The 15232-nt window shown below is 50.4% G+C and overlaps 1 protein-coding gene across 2 annotated transcripts in view; it reads right to left on the bottom strand.

The window, feature by feature from the left end:
- Nucleotides 1-7875: 7875 nt before the first annotated feature.
- Nucleotides 7876-15232, bottom strand: part of TEDC1 (tubulin epsilon and delta complex 1) — a 73826-nt gene continuing 66469 nt past the window's right edge. For both annotated transcript variants that reach the window (XM_059854811.1, XM_059854812.1), the window contains one exon: nt 7876-9115. In XM_059854811.1, the coding sequence (XP_059710794.1) occupies nt 8759-9115 (357 nt within the window). In that variant the 3' untranslated portion in view covers nt 7876-8758. The remainder of the gene's footprint in view (nt 9116-15232) is intronic.

Below are 15232 nucleotides of genomic sequence, written 5' to 3'. Positions count from 1 at the left end.
ACGGGGAGGACAAGAGGCTGGTAGGATTAAGCAAAGTCCTCGACTTAGCCCCGTCAGGTGCTGGAGATTTTGCCAGCTGAGCAGTTGGAATGGCAGAAAATACCAGCCTTTCCCCTTGGATTTGTGTTTGTAACATAAAGGGCACTTGGTGCTTGGCACAGCCCTGCTGATGCCCACAGCCCCCTCCCTGCCCTGCTCCCCAAGCCCTGTGCTCTTCCCAGAGGAGTCTCAGCTCTGCTCCCTCCAGAGCAGCTGGGGGCTGCTGCAGGGCAAATCAGCCAAGTGTTTGTGGCCAATTCCATCTTCCTAGTGAGATGCTTGGAAAGCAAGGCCCAGTTACCCCAGAGCAATGGGTTCAGTGGTGCTCTCCTACAAACACAGTGCTGGCCCCCCAGAGCCTGCACAGGTCCTGTAAAAACTCCTCTTAAGGCTCTGCTGGAAAACAATCCATGGGGATCTTGTGAAAGAGCCAGGCTGATTTAATAGGCTCAGATGGGAGAAGAGGAGCATTAGCAGGTGACAGCTCCTTGGCTGAGTGGGACGAGGTCACCTCATGGCTGGGGGACGATGGTGTGGCTGGCAGAGCCTTTTGTAAGCACAAATTTACACCACTTGTAGCACAAATTTACACCATCTGTAGCACAAATTTACACAATTTTGTAGCACAAATTTACACCATTTGTAGCACAAATTTACACCATTTTTAAGCACAAATTTACACAATTTTTAAGCACAAATTTACACCATTTTTAAGCACAAATTTACACCATTTGTAGCACAAATTTACACCATCTGTAGCACAAATTTACACCATTTTTAAGCACAAATTTACACCATTTTTAAGCACAAATTTACACCATTTTTTAAGCACAAATTTACACCATTTGTAGCACAAATTTACACCATCTGTAGCACAAATTTACACCATTTTTAAAGCACAAATTTACACCATTTGTAGCTCAAATTTACACCATCTGTAGCACAAATTTACACCATTTTTAAGCACAAATTTACACCATTTGTAGCACAAATTTACACCATTTTTTAAGCACAAATTTACACCATTTGTAGCACAAATTTACACCATTTTTAAGCACAAATTTACACCATTTTTTAAGCACAAATTTACACCATTTGTAGCACAAATTTACACCATTTTTAAAGCACAAATTTACACAATTTTAAAGCACAAATTTACACCATTTTTAAGCACAAGTTTACACCATTTTAAAGCACAAATTTACACCATTTGTAGCTCAAATCCCATCGGAGACAGAAGCTGAGGCCAGGCCAGACATGCCCAGCCTGGGCCAGGAGTTTTCATGGGAGCCTGGATGCTCCCACGAGGGTGCACACCTTTGCTGTCCCTGCCTCCCATTTCAGAGCAGCAGGGGAACAGAACACTTCAGGATAGGAACAGGGCTCTGGCCATGGCCTGGCAGCTGGGACTCAGGCTGGGTGTGGAGGGGCTGCAAGGACAAGGATCTTCCCAGCTTGGAGGTGACACAGCAGTGACCAGGGCTTGGGCTGTGAGCTGAGGAGCAGCAGCACTGCCAGAGTGCTCCATATGAGCTGCTGGCTCCAGGAGGAGAAGCAGGAGGGTGAAAGACTCCAGGCTGTTGCTGGATGAGTATGAGGGGCAGAGGAGGGGGAGCAGAGCCATCAGGCTGGGGGCAGAGGAGGGGAGCAGAGCCATCAGGCTGGGGGCAGAGGAGAGGGAGCAGAGCCATCAGGCTGGGGGGCAGAGGAGAGGGAGCAGAGCCATCAGGCTGGGGTCAGAGGAGGGGGAGCAGAGCCATCAGGCTGGGGTCAGAGGAGGGGGAGCAGAGCCATCAGGCTGGGGTCAGAGGAGGGGGAGCAGAGCCATCAGGCTGGGGGCAGAGGAGGGGGAGCAGAGCCATCAGGCTGGGGTCAGAGGAGGGGGAGCAGAGCCATCAGGCTGGGGGCAGAGGAGGGGAGCAGAGCCATCAGGCTGGGGTCAGAGGAGGGGGAGCAGAGCCATCAGGCTGGGGTCAGAGGAGGGGGAGCAGAGCCATCAGGCTGGGGTCACAGGAGAGGGAGCAGAGCCATCAGGCTGGGGGGCAGAGGAGAGGGAGCAGAGCCATCAGGCTGGGGGCAGAGGAGGGGGAGCAGAGCCATCAGGCTGGGGGCAGAGGAGGGGGAGCAGAGCCATCAGGCTGGGGTCACAGGAGGGGGGCAGAGCCATCAGGCTGGGGTCACAGGAGGGGGGCAGAGCCATCAGGCTGGGGGCACAGGAGGGGAGCAGAGCCATCAGGCTGGGGTCAGAGGAGGGGGGCAGAGCCATCAGGCTGGGGGCAGAGGAGGGGGAGCAGAGCCATGAGGCTGGGGTCACAGGAGGGGGAGCAGAGCCATCAGGCTGGGGTCACAGGAGAGGGAGCAGAGCCATCAGGCTGGGGTCAGAGGAGGGGAGCAGAGCCATCAGGCTGGGGGCAGAGGAGGGGGAGCAGAGCCATCAGGCTGGGGTCAGAGGAGGGGGAGCAGAGCCATCAGGCTGGGGTCAGAGGAGGGGAGCAGAGCCATCAGGCTGGGGGCAGAGGAGGGGGGAGCAGAGCCATCAGGCTGGGGTCACAGGAGGGGAGCAGAGCCATCAGGCTGGGGTCAGAGGAGGGGGAGCAGAGCCATCAGGCTGGGGGCAGAGGAGGGGAGCAGAGCCATCAGGCTGGGGTCAGAGAGGGAGCAGAGCCATCAGGCTGGGGTCAGAGGAGGGGGAGCAGAGCCATCAGGCTGGGGTCAGAGGAGGGGAGCAGAGCCATCAGGCTGGGGTCACAGGAGAGGGAGCAGAGCCATCAGGCTGGGGTCAGAGAGGGAGCAGAGCCATCAGGCTGGGGTCACAGGAGGGGAGCAGAGCCATCAGGCTGGGGTCAGAGAGGGAGCAGAACCATCAGGCTGGGGTCAGAGGAGGGGGAGCAGAGCCATCAGGCTGGGGTCAGAGGAGGGGGAGCAGGGCCATCAGGCTGGGGGCACAGGAGGGGAGCAGAACCATCAGGCTGGGGTCAGAGGAGGGGAGCAGAGCCATCAGGCTGGGGGCAGAGGAGAGGGAGCAGAGCCATCAGGCTGGGGTCACAGGAGAGGGAGCAGAACCATCAGGCTGGGGTCAGAGGAGGGGAGCAGAGCCATCAGGCTGGGGTCACAGGAGGGGAGCAGAGCCATCAGGCTGGGGTCACAGGAGGGGAGCAGAGCCATCAGGCTGGGGTCACAGGAGGGGGAGCAGAGCCATCAGGCTGGGGTCACAGGAGGGGGAGCAGAGCCATCAGGCTGGGGTCACAGGAGGGGGAGCAGAACCATCAGGCTGGGGTCAGAGGAGGGGAGCAGAGCCATCAGGCTGGGGTCACAGGAGGGGAGCAGAGCCATCAGGCTGGGGGCAGAGGAGGGGAGCAGAGCCACCAGGCTGGGGTCACAGGAGGGGAGCAGAGCCATCAGGCTGGGGTCACAGGAGGGGGAGCAGAGCCATCAGGCTGGGGTCACAGGAGGGGAGCAGAACCACCAGGCTGGGGTCACAGGAGAGGGAGCAGGGCCATCAGGCTGGGGTCACAGGAGAGGGAGCAGAGCCATCAGGCTGGGGTCAGAGGAGAGGGAGCAGAGCCATCAGGCTGGGGTCACAGGAGGGGGGCAGAGCCATCAGGCTGGGGTCAGAGGAGGGGAGCAGAACCATCAGCATGTGTTCACTCCTGCACCACACTGCCACACACACACTCACAGCTGCCAGCAGCTCATCCTCCAGCAGGGGCTGGGGGAGGAATCCCACAGGGAACCCAAAACACTCCAGGCTGGAAATCACTGCTCACAGCAGCTCTCTTTCTGAGCCCAGGTTGCTGTTTGCCCTTCTTTGCAGCAGGCTCAGCGTGCAGGGAGCGGTGACTGCGGGCGCCGCGCTCGCCCTCCCCAGAGGGAACCTCCTGTTCTGGCTGCCAGCTAAGCCATGCTCAGTTATTTGGGGAGGAACATTTCCAGCTACACAGCAGGAGCCAGAGTGATCAGCCAAGTGTTTATGGCCAATTCCATTTTCCTAGTGAGATGCTTGGAAAGCAAGGCCCAGTTACACCAGAGCAATGGGTTCAGTGCTGCTCTCCTACAAACACAGTGCTGGCCCCCCAGAGCCTGCACAGGTCCTGTAAAAACTCCTCTTAAGGCTCTGCTGGAAAACAATCCATCAGCAGTCTCGGGGCTTTAGCTGCTCACAGTGACCCCCAGATGGGTCACAAAGTCTCTTTTCCCAGCCTGGCACTGAAGGAGGAGTCAGAGCTCTTCAGTTCTCAGTCTCAAGGTTGTTTATTGTTCCTTATCTATAAAATTCTTTCTCCTGCCCAGCCGAGGTCACTCAGCAGGACAGACAGAGGCACTCTGCCTGCCCCTGGGCAGTGTTATGTCTTTATACTAAAACCTACATGTACAATATTTACAATTACTTCCCAATACCCATCACCTGTGTTAGACAGTGAGCTTCTACTCTAAACCAACCCAAAAGTGCCACCATCACCCAGAAGGTGGAGGCCAAGAAGAAGGAGAAAGGCTGGACATGCCCAGATTCCTCCATCTTGCCCCCTGAACCCCCATTCTAAAAAGCCCAAAAATCTACTTTTCACCCCTTGACAAACTAATTATTATTCTACTTAGACTTTCGTGGCTTGCAGATTCTCATCCAAGGTTGGTAATTTTTTCCATGGGTCATAATCAAAGCCACAGGTGTCTTGGGCTCTGTGCCAGGGTCTCTGAGCCCCCTGGCAGGGGTCCTGGCAATCCAGGAGAGCCAGAGGGATGTCCTGGATTCCGACAAGCAGTGTGGTTTAAGCACTGCAGCAGCATCTCAGCCTGCCTGCAGTGAAGCATCAGCAGAGGATGAAGCCAAGGCCAGGTGCTCCCAGCCCACAGGGAGGGGGAGCTGTGATGGGGCTCCATGTGGACAGGCTGTGCTGGCAGCTGGCACCAGGTGAACATCTGGGACAGCTCTCCTCTGCCTGATCCTCACCAGGGGGACCTGACAAGCACATGCAGCATCTCTGCCAGGTGCTGATTTAAACCTGGTCTCCTGCTTTTCCAGCATAGGCTCCTCTCTCTCCCAGCATCACTTAGTTCCCAGCTGGATCCAGCCCAAACTACACCCTTCAGGATTCACCCACCAGGAGAACTGCTTCAAACAAAGCAGAAAGCAAACCAAACCACAAATGTTTGGACAGCATCACCACCAGCTTCCCCCACCACTTGAGTTCAACAACCTCCTGCACACAGTGAGACACTCACACAGCTTCCCCAGCCCACACCCACCTACTCTTCTCTGCTCAACTCCATCAACAATGTTAGGGCAGATTCCTGCTTCCCCAGGAAATGTACAACCAGCATGGGGGTATGGCAAAGGGAAACCTCCTGACAGCTTCTGCCTTTGTTTTCAGCCTGTAGGGCATTGTTTACAACACTCTACCCTTTCTGTGAAGTGATGTTTAACATTTCAGAAGCAGGAGCCCGTGGATGGCATGAACTGCTTGATTCACTCTCCTCCTGCCACAGACCAACCAGGCATGTGGGTGCTGGCTGTCACGATCTCCCAGGGCAGCCATTCCCCCTCCTGCAGCATCCTCAGCTGCTGACACAGTGCCAGGCCCCAGTGACTGAAAGGAAAATACCACAAATGCCATGGTAACCATGTGAGGTGACAAACACCTATTTGCTCCTAGGTTATGCTGCATTTAGTGGAACTGTGGTTGTTGCAGTGTGAAGCAATATCCCATCCCAGTTCCTCCCTCAGGTGTGCCAACTTCTTCCTTCCCCTCCCCCTTCCTAATGGCTGTCTGTCCAGTTCCACATTCCAGCAAGGGCATCGTGTGATTGGCAGAAGTTCAAAAGATGCTTCTCAGACCTGGGGTCTTTGGCCTGTCCAGGTGTCATTGTCCCCTGAGACCCTCCCCCTCCCACCTGGTCGGTGGCTCACCTATCCTCTCCCTCCCACCTCCCTGTGAGTTTAAAAGGCACTGGAACCATGCGGTCGGGGTCTGCTGGAGTTGTTACCGAGATTCAGAACTGTGTCACCCTGGAATAAACTCTGGATTTAACCCTCTGATGGAATCCTCTCCTTCTCCTCTTCATCATCGCCTGAACCTTTCCCACCAGAGGTAAACTGAGTTTCTACCATGCCTGGACTCATTCCAAGTGCCCAACTGCAGCCTCCAGCCAGCCAAAGGTGTCTCTGAGGTGGAACACCACAGGTGCCACCTTTGGTCCAGAGCAAGGGCCGGGTGAGCCCCGGCACGCTCCACCCTGCAATATTGGGATTTTATTCCAATATGTGGTCACTCTGTTCACGTTCCTGCCCTCAGTGCAGCTGGTGTTAATCCAGGGATGTTTTCTCAGGCTTTTAAGTGGTGTTTGTCACTCATCAGCTCCCAGCAGCACTGGAGGGACAGCTGATGGCTCACCAAGCTCCTGAGGACTGGAGAGCTGTATTCCAGATGCTGTGATCCCAGGAAATCAGTCATCCCCAAGGGACTCCTGTCAGGTTCAGTGCACAGCAGGGTCATAAATGCTGGCATCCAGCACTGAGCCAGCCCTGAGAAGCCACAGCAGGCCATGAGCCAGACCTGCACTCGAATCTGAGGGCTCTTGCCATGCTCGAGAATATTTGCTCACTCTTCTCTGCTGAATATCCCAGGAGAGGAAAAGATCATTTGAGGGCAACATTTTAAACCTAAATGTGATGCAGTATGAAAATTTCCTTGTATAAAAGCTGAAGGAGAATATAAAATACTCAGAGACTGGTGCTGCCACTCTTAGTTCTGGGATACACTGCTTCACTCCCATTCATTAATAATTTTCTGTGAAATCTGTCTGAATGAGTCCTCTCGTGCATTAAATGTCAGCAGTCCTGGAGCCAACACCTGCCCAAAGTTGTACCAGCCTGAAACAGGTACCCTACACCTACAGAGATGGTTTGGAAAGCAGAGTGGTGTGTGTTGGGGAAGATGAAACAGGAAAGCCTTACAAATATGATTGCCTGGCAAAAGATTTTGAGAATATAGAAACTACAAGCGAGATTGAAATGAAAGCAAGCTTTGACATCCCTTAGTTACTGAACAACAAGAAAACAATGGTGTGGCTGGCTGAGGGTAATCCCCTTTTGATGAAACAATACCCTCTGCAAACAGGCAGGTCCAAGGGTCAGAGCAGACCCTGCCAGCCTGGCAGAAGGGGTCTGAAGAGTAGTTTTTAGGGTTTAAAATGTAACACAGTGTGGTAATGTAGTGATTCTTATAGGCTGTATGTAAATGCTATAGGATTTGTATGCTGTACTAGATTGGTTAGTGAGAATCAGAGTATTCAACACAGAAGATGATTTATTGTATTGTAACGGGAACTTCGTACTCTTGCTCTCTTACTCTTAGTTACTTTTCTATGCTCTTAGCTCTTGCCTTTTACGTTATTCCCCTCTCATCCTCTCTCCCCCTCTCTTCTCTCGGGCCTGCTCCGAGCTGCAGCTGGCAGCTCCCAGCAGGGCCCTGTACCCAGGCCCTTTGCAGTAAACTGCAAGTTGCACGACCTGCCTTCAGAGATCTCTCATCTCCGTCCGTCCCAACCGTGCTACCCCCCCCAGTCTCACCTACAGGTGAGGATTGGCTTTTCAAAGCCATGGAGACTCTTCCAGGAGCAGCAGCCTGGGGCCACCTGCCCCAGACAGGGATCTCACCAGTCCCACAGGGTGTTTCTGCTCCAGGACTCTGTGTCACTCCCAGTGCCAGCTGCCAGCAGGAACACTGCTTGTGACTGACAGCCTTGCACAGACACACAAACACCCTGCTCCCAGGGGCTGCTTCCCCAGACAAAAGAAATCCACTGCTCACAGCAATTCACAAATGAAAAGCAGACAGGTTTCTTTAAATATTGTTTATTCCTCAAAGTGTACAACTAGAATATAAAAATATTCCTTGGTGAAAGCAAACCAGAAAAGGGTAGGAAATTAAGGCCAAAGGAAAAGCATTTCACTGTTCCAAGGGAAGAAGCCTTGAGAGCCAGAACTTGGAGACTCCTCAAGCTTGGGAGTTAGGGTTGTATTTCTGTATCACAGAAACTTCCTACAGCAGGTCCAGAAGTTATCCATCTCTCTGTGACTCACAACCTGATGGAATGGTTTCTAGTTTGTTCTCTTTGAGAACCCAATTACTTCGAGTGCATCACACCAGTAAATGAAATCAGTGCAGTGCTTTATTTATTATTAGGCATTTGTTTTTCTTTATTGTGACTACATTAGAGCTGCCACAAATACTCCGAGCAGCTGAATTAAAACAACACACTCTAGAATATTTCCAATCTCTCTAAGCCTTGGTATTTTTCATGTTCTCCAATATGTGGATTTTTCTGACTAATGAACTCTTCCAATTGCTGGAAAATATTGAATGCAATTAGTACTTGAATGCACAGCCTCGATGTACACCGTGCCTCACAGCTGAGCACTGTGAGAGAGCCCAGGGCTTGGCAGAAGAACTAGAAATCCAGAAGATAAAAGGGAGATTTATGCACACTCCCACCAAGCCTAATGCAGAATTTAATTGGCAGGGTTAGCAATAAAGGGCTGTAGAGAGAGCACTGAGGTTGAGGCCCCAGTACAACTCACAAAGCAGTAACAAGTCATGATTCCCAGGCTGTAGAATTAGAAATTACATTTGGTTCCTCAGCTCACACTCCCCCATGCCAGGCTGCACAATGTGGCCAAGCCACTTTATTCCTTTGCTTCTCCCAGCCCAGGTTTCTCTCTTCAAGGGGAGACACAAATCACTCCCTCCAAGCCTTCTGCAATTCCATCCAGCCTGTGCCTGCACTGCTGCTGCAGCTGCTGCAGCTCTCTCTGCAGGCTGGCCTCTCTCACCTGCAGCTCTCTGATCACCTCTGCAGCACTGACAGCTGCAGCAGCCTCCTTGGACACACACTGACCAAGGGGCATTTTACTAGCAGGCTGGTTGTTCCTCAGCACCAGCCTGCACACACCATGCATTCTGTTTTTCTGTGGAGCACAGAGGGATGTGACACCTCGCAGTTTCAGTCCAATGCTTTCCTGTGCTTTTCTAGCAGTGGCAGAGAACCTCTCCTCCTGTAGTTCTTCTCTTGTTGCCACCTGTAGAGGGAAGAAAAAGAACAGGAAGGGAAGAGTAGGGTACATTTCTGTGAAAGAAATCCTCCCCCAGGAAACACCACCAAACATCATGTTTGGACTAGGACCTACCCAAGAGAGGAGCCAGCTGGCAGTGTAAACTAAAGCATGTGGCAGAGCAAACTGAATTAAGCTAAGCTGTGCTTTCAGCCAGGCAGCAGCCTCAGTACCCAGGGAGCTGCCTGTGGTTTGCACATTCCCAGTCCAGTGATGATTTCCACACAAGGTCTCTGCATGCTTCCCTCTCTCTGGGAGTGGGTGGGGTGGCTGCAGAGCAAAACACACGCAGCAAAAAGGGAGACCCAGCAGAGTCACCTGCATCCCTGTCATGCTTTGAGCCACCAGGTTGTCATAGCAGATCAACTGCCTCGTGAACAACAACGTTATTCTGGTTTGCAAATGTTTCCTGCACTTGGCAATGCTGAAAAGTAGGGGTGACAACTGTAAGCAAGCAATTCCTTAATTCTCAGTTCTCATTATGGGGTAACAATTAGGAAAAGGAAAATAATGGAGCAGAGTCAAGCAGAGGCCAAGACCAAAATGAGTACCAGGCAGCACACTCTCACTGAAGACAAGCCCCAATAAAATAAAAGCTTCTCTTGTGACAGCATCACAGTCTGGATTATAAAAGCAATTGTATATACTGGGATTTTTCCAAAGCATTTGATTTAATGTTCTCCAACAATTTGATTTGAAGAACTTGCAAGATGGTAATTACCTTGCCAATTTTACTCGTGGATTAAATATGAATTCAGTGACTCATCTCAAAATGCACTTGTCAGTGGGGAAACATCTGTAAAAGAGGCCCCCTGCTAAGGCCTTCAGGGAAATGGCTCTTGGCCCAATGGGATTTTCTGTTTCTGCTATGGCAAAAAGCTGCCAAATCAACTCAGTCAAAAAGCAGCAAAGTTTCCCAAAAGCGATGCTGCCTCTGCAACCTGCACAAATCCCAGAGCTCTCCTGAGACTGGTGCACAGTTCTGGAGTTTGTGCCTCAAAAAACCACAGGGAAACAGAGAGCAGGAGCCACAGGCAGGGCATCCAGTGACCCAGAGCCCAGAAAACAAACCTTACAGTATGAAACTTAGAGAGGTCAAAATATTCCATTCATGGAGACAGACACACAGCTTTACTTCCTAAGAGGAAGTGGGAAAAAAGGTGAAGATCAGACTTTGCTGACAAAGCCATAAGAAGATCAAAATTCGAGTTAAGATATTCAGCTTCAGAGTAAGACACTGTTTCCTGCTGTGAGGATAATGAACCATGAAATGCTTCCATGCAGCTCCAGGGATGAAGCCTTTGGCCAAAGCTCAGCTCAGGTCAAGCTCAGTGCTAATGATACCCCTTCCAGCCTTGAAATTGCTCTGCAACCCCTCCCCTTCCTGCCCGTGGGTGAAGCTGAACAACTCCTTGGGGTTTTAAATCTGCAGATCTGCATTAAGATATCTGTAGCTCAGACATCACAGCTTTGACAAGTTCCCTGTAAAGTCAGGGATATTTTGGCAGCTCTCTGAAGCACCAGAGATCAGGCAGAGCTCAAAGCAGCCCCAGCTGCAAGGACAAGAGTCCTAAGGCAGAGAAGCACCTGCAGCATTTCCCCCCGTCGAGCTACAGCTGCTCAGGGTCAGAGCAGCTGCTGCCTGCGAGAAGGAAAGGAATTTTATCCCCCAGATCAGGGGGAAGGTTTTATTCCTGAAACCAGTTCAGCAGGGGATGGCATGCAGGGTATCAGTCTGCACTCTCTGACAGTGAAACACTGCAGCTGTGGCAGCTGCAGTCACAGCTAAATTCCTCCAGACACCAACTTCACCAGGGCCTCGCTCACTCATCCCACATCTTCCTGCAGAATATCTTCAGGAGTTTTGCAGCCAAGTAATTAATCCTCTCCACAGTCTTCTGATGAGTTATTCTCACCCCTCAGCCTCGGCTTAAAGAAGATTGAGAAAATCAATCAAATCAGAAAAGGAGTAAATTTCTCTGAATTTTTACTAACACATTAAAGGCTTTATCGATGCAGAACCATCTGTTAAAGGAGACCTCTGTTGATTAAGGCATTTGAACAGAGACTTGAAGCTGAGAGAAGTCTATCTTTGTCCTTGTCCAAGAACCAGGAGCCCCTCTTTATCACAATCCCCAAGGAATCCCAGGGACACCTCTCGCCGTTGGCTGTAAGAATAACTGAGGTGCAATCATCTAACACCACTTCAGAAGGAACAAAACTGAAAAAATAAATTCAGTCTTATCTGGTCTCCCCACAGCCAATGAATAAATGGAAAATGATGTTTGCACAAAGTGGATTTAACGCTGGAATCCAGGATGGGAAAAATTTCCCATCAGTTACAAACAACAACATCACTCAGCAAACAGAGCCCACAAGATGTTATTTATTTTTCACATTAAACTCCAGCAGAAGCACACTAAGGCTGTATAAAAGCATTCTTAATGAAACATAGGTTTTCATACTCTCCAGCAGTCAAAACTGGAGAATTTTATTATCCATTAAGCAAGGCACATGATGGAGGAGCAGCATGCTCCTCTCAGCCCTGAGTGCACCCAGCTCTGACCCACAGCCACAGCAGGGACAGGAATTACTACAGGCAAGCAGGAGCAGTTCTAAGGACAAGGACAACAGCCCTAGAGCCAGGGAACAGAAGGGTAACAGAACCTACACCCAAGCATCAGGAGGATGCTGCCCATGCTAGCTTCTATAAAGAGGACAAGTGTTTCCTGAGATAACATTAGATAAACTTAAGAGGGGAAATTTTTAAAATGATCAATATTAAATAACAAAACAAGTTCAGCAAAGCACTATTTATTTTCTATCAGCACAATCTGGAACTGGAAAGCTAACTCCTGTTCTTGGAAGGCTCTGCAAACATATGTATGGCCACAGCTACTCTTGTTGCAGTTTATAGATTTCAACTGCTAAAAACCTCTGAGGGTTACCTTCAAGCAATATCCTTTACTCTTCACATCCTGAATGCTTGTGAAAATACTCAATAATCTCCTCCTGCATGGTTAATTGATGCTCTTTAACAGCTTGCTGTCTCCCATTAGTCAGCACACAATGATTATTCTACTCTGCAAAACAATCTCAATAGACCACTTTGTATTAAACAAACATATTGTAACAGATTAGGAGCCTCAGCATTTTGTGCCTGCCTGTTTCCATCCCAAAGCTCTGCCTTTCAGCCTCAATCTACCAGCTGGAATTTGAATTCCCAATTAGGGTGCTGTCTGAAAACTGCTGCATATCCTCTCCAAATAAATACAACAACATGATAATCATCTTTTGCACTTGCACAGCGCCATCCTCATCCCAAAGGGACCCGGTGCACTTGGAGAAATTCCACTCCAAACACAGAGGGAATCAGCTGATGAAGAATCAGCATCTTCAAATGGACACAGATCCTGCTCTGCAGTGGGCTGGCTTCTCCCTTCCCAGCTCTTCATTTCATGGCTGCTCTTTGGCACAGGACAGGGGCCAAACTGCCCCAAGAGTGCCCAGATGCTCTCCTTTAGATAACTTCAATCTTCTAAAGGTATTAGGAACTAAAAGCTAACAGGAAAACTGTAATCAATGTTCTAAGAAGAAGCCAACAAACCAGTGGAGTTGCAGGGAGCAGTACTGCATCTGTGACCAGCCTGAGAAGGGACCAAAGTGACAGCCAGTCTGAGCTGTGCTCCCCAAAGCTGGCAGGGAGCTAAGGGCTGCAGTGTGCACAGCCACAGGTCCTGCTGGCATGTCCACAGGCAGGAATGTGCACAGGAACAAGCACTGTAATGAAACAGAGCTCTCCAACGTGGGCTGGAGGGTGGAACCAAGGCAGGCAGGACATCCAGCAGGTGTGGAAAGGACTGACCACCTCCCCTGGGACATCACTGGCCTGCTGCCTTCACAAAACCACTCAGGCTGGCATCTGATTGAGGAAAATGGCCAAAGCAGAAAAGGATGGGCCAGTACAGAGCTGGAAGGGGGAATATCCAGAGGAGAGGCACACCCAAACACCAGGCTGAGCAGGCAGCTTGGCTAATCCACCGTGGTGGGTTAACTCTTGCACCAATGCACAGAAGAGGCTTTGAGCCTGCAAACACTTACACACATGACCAACTCCTCCAGCACCTCCTCAGCCCAACCTTCTCTGAAATGCCTCCTACCAAAGGTAGCTGGCTGAATGAAAAGAACAGCCAGTGCTGTCCCACCTGTTTTCAGGCCTGGGAATCATCTGGCTTCCAATAAATCTCGTAACAATGACTTCAGTGGGCAAGTCAGGCAAAGGTAACATTGCACATTTTGAGTAAGCTGCCTTGCAGTTTCCTTGCATATTCCACAGCCTTGAGGCCAGAGCAGTGCTACCCACCTTCACCTGCCCTGACCACGTGCCAATTTGCCTTGTGGACAGCCCCAGCCTTCCTGCTAGTGAAGCTCTGCTACCATCCATCCCCTGCTCAGATGCCCCCCACTCTGAGCTCACGGGACCCCTCCCCAAAAGGAGACCTTCCACTCCTCAGCTCCCTCACATTTGCCTGCACCTTTCTGGTAATGAGCTTCCCAGAGCTCTGTGTTTCATTCCACAGGGTCTGGAATCATGCCAGAGAGGCTGATCTCTCTCCCATTTTTAATAACTCACTAATAAAAAATGCAGTAAAAAATGCACACAAATTATTTCTTTTTCTGCTGAAAAGCAAGCTGAGTGCGAATTTATTTGGAGAGAATGTAACCAACAGGCAAGACATCCCAAAGAGCTGCTGAGAGATCTAGATAACCACATCCTGTTACTTAAATCATTCCCAGTAATGGCCTAGCTGAAGTGACAATCTCCCAAATGCTGGAAGTCAACATTTCAGCTTGTTGAAACTTCACATGGCAACCTGAAAGCCTCACAGTTGCATCCTTGAAGGAAGCCACCAGACAGAGATGCAGGTTTAAAAAGCAGCAGCAAGGAAAGGTCCTAACATCTTCCAGGAAGAGGAGGGGGAATCACAGGAGCATTTCCATTTTCTGATTGTATTGCTGCCAGCTTCAAAGAAGGAATAGCAAACAAATGGCTGGAATTTCTTTTGAAGTGGATGATAAAGACCAGAATCATGTCATTACTTTTAAATCACAAACTCTTCATATTTTTCTGGGAGTTTTGCAGAAACAGCTAGAACAGTATTGTTCAGAAAAACACACTGCACAAGCCTAGAAATGGCACATTTTCTGTCTCCAGTCCTATCTGTCCACTCCTCCTCTCATATTTCCCTTATAAACAGGGAGAAGACCCCATATGCATGGAGGATGAAATGCAAATTATCCTTGCCAAGCTGTACAGACACTACAAACTGTGATGACTGCCTTTGCCAGAAAGCACAATGAGCCTCCTTTGTGCTTCCAGACACGAGGAACAAACAGAAGAATCTCAGATCTTGTCTTTTGGGGTTGGGGAGTGAAAGGAAATTAGGAAATATAAACAGACACAATCTCCAAGCCACCAAGTCGTGCTCCTTTGCCATCAGGGCATGATAACCCAACACATTTCATAAACTCTGAAAACACCAAACAGCATCTGACTTGCAGAATTTTGTATTCCTAAGGGCTGCTCATTTCTGAGCTTTACTTTAAACCCACCATGCCCAAGAAGGCCCCTGTGCCTGGGGAGCTGAAAAGAAGGCAGTGAAATTTTAACTGCTGGGCAGTATAGGATTAGTGAAGGGTCAGACTGCAGGAACAGAGGGGACCAGCCAGGCCAGCCAGTGCACTCTCCAGCCTGGCTCCAAACAGCTCCCCAGCCCATCACAACATCTCCAGCAATGGCTTCACCAGCCTGGAGGAGCTGCCCAGAGCTCTCAGCCTCCCTGCAAACTGAGCAGACTCTAATTCCCCAGACAAGAATCAATTTTAGATAAAGATCTCTACGTGAGGAATGCAAGCAGGATAAGCATGGAGATAGCACTGGGATGGAGCAGAAATCCTGACAGCTGGGCACTGGAAACCAGGAATGGCAAATTAACACTGCTTTAGGAGCTCTCCCTTTCCAGAGTGGAATCCAAATCAGTCCAGGGGCTGAGCCTTACAAGCACTTGTCTTTAATCAGCACAA

The sequence above is a fragment of the Haemorhous mexicanus genome, chromosome 9 (assembly GCF_027477595.1).
Source record: "Haemorhous mexicanus isolate bHaeMex1 chromosome 9, bHaeMex1.pri, whole genome shotgun sequence".
Classification (NCBI taxonomy): Eukaryota; Metazoa; Chordata; class Aves; order Passeriformes; family Fringillidae; genus Haemorhous; species Haemorhous mexicanus.
This window is presented reverse-complemented; position numbering and strand designations above follow the sequence as displayed.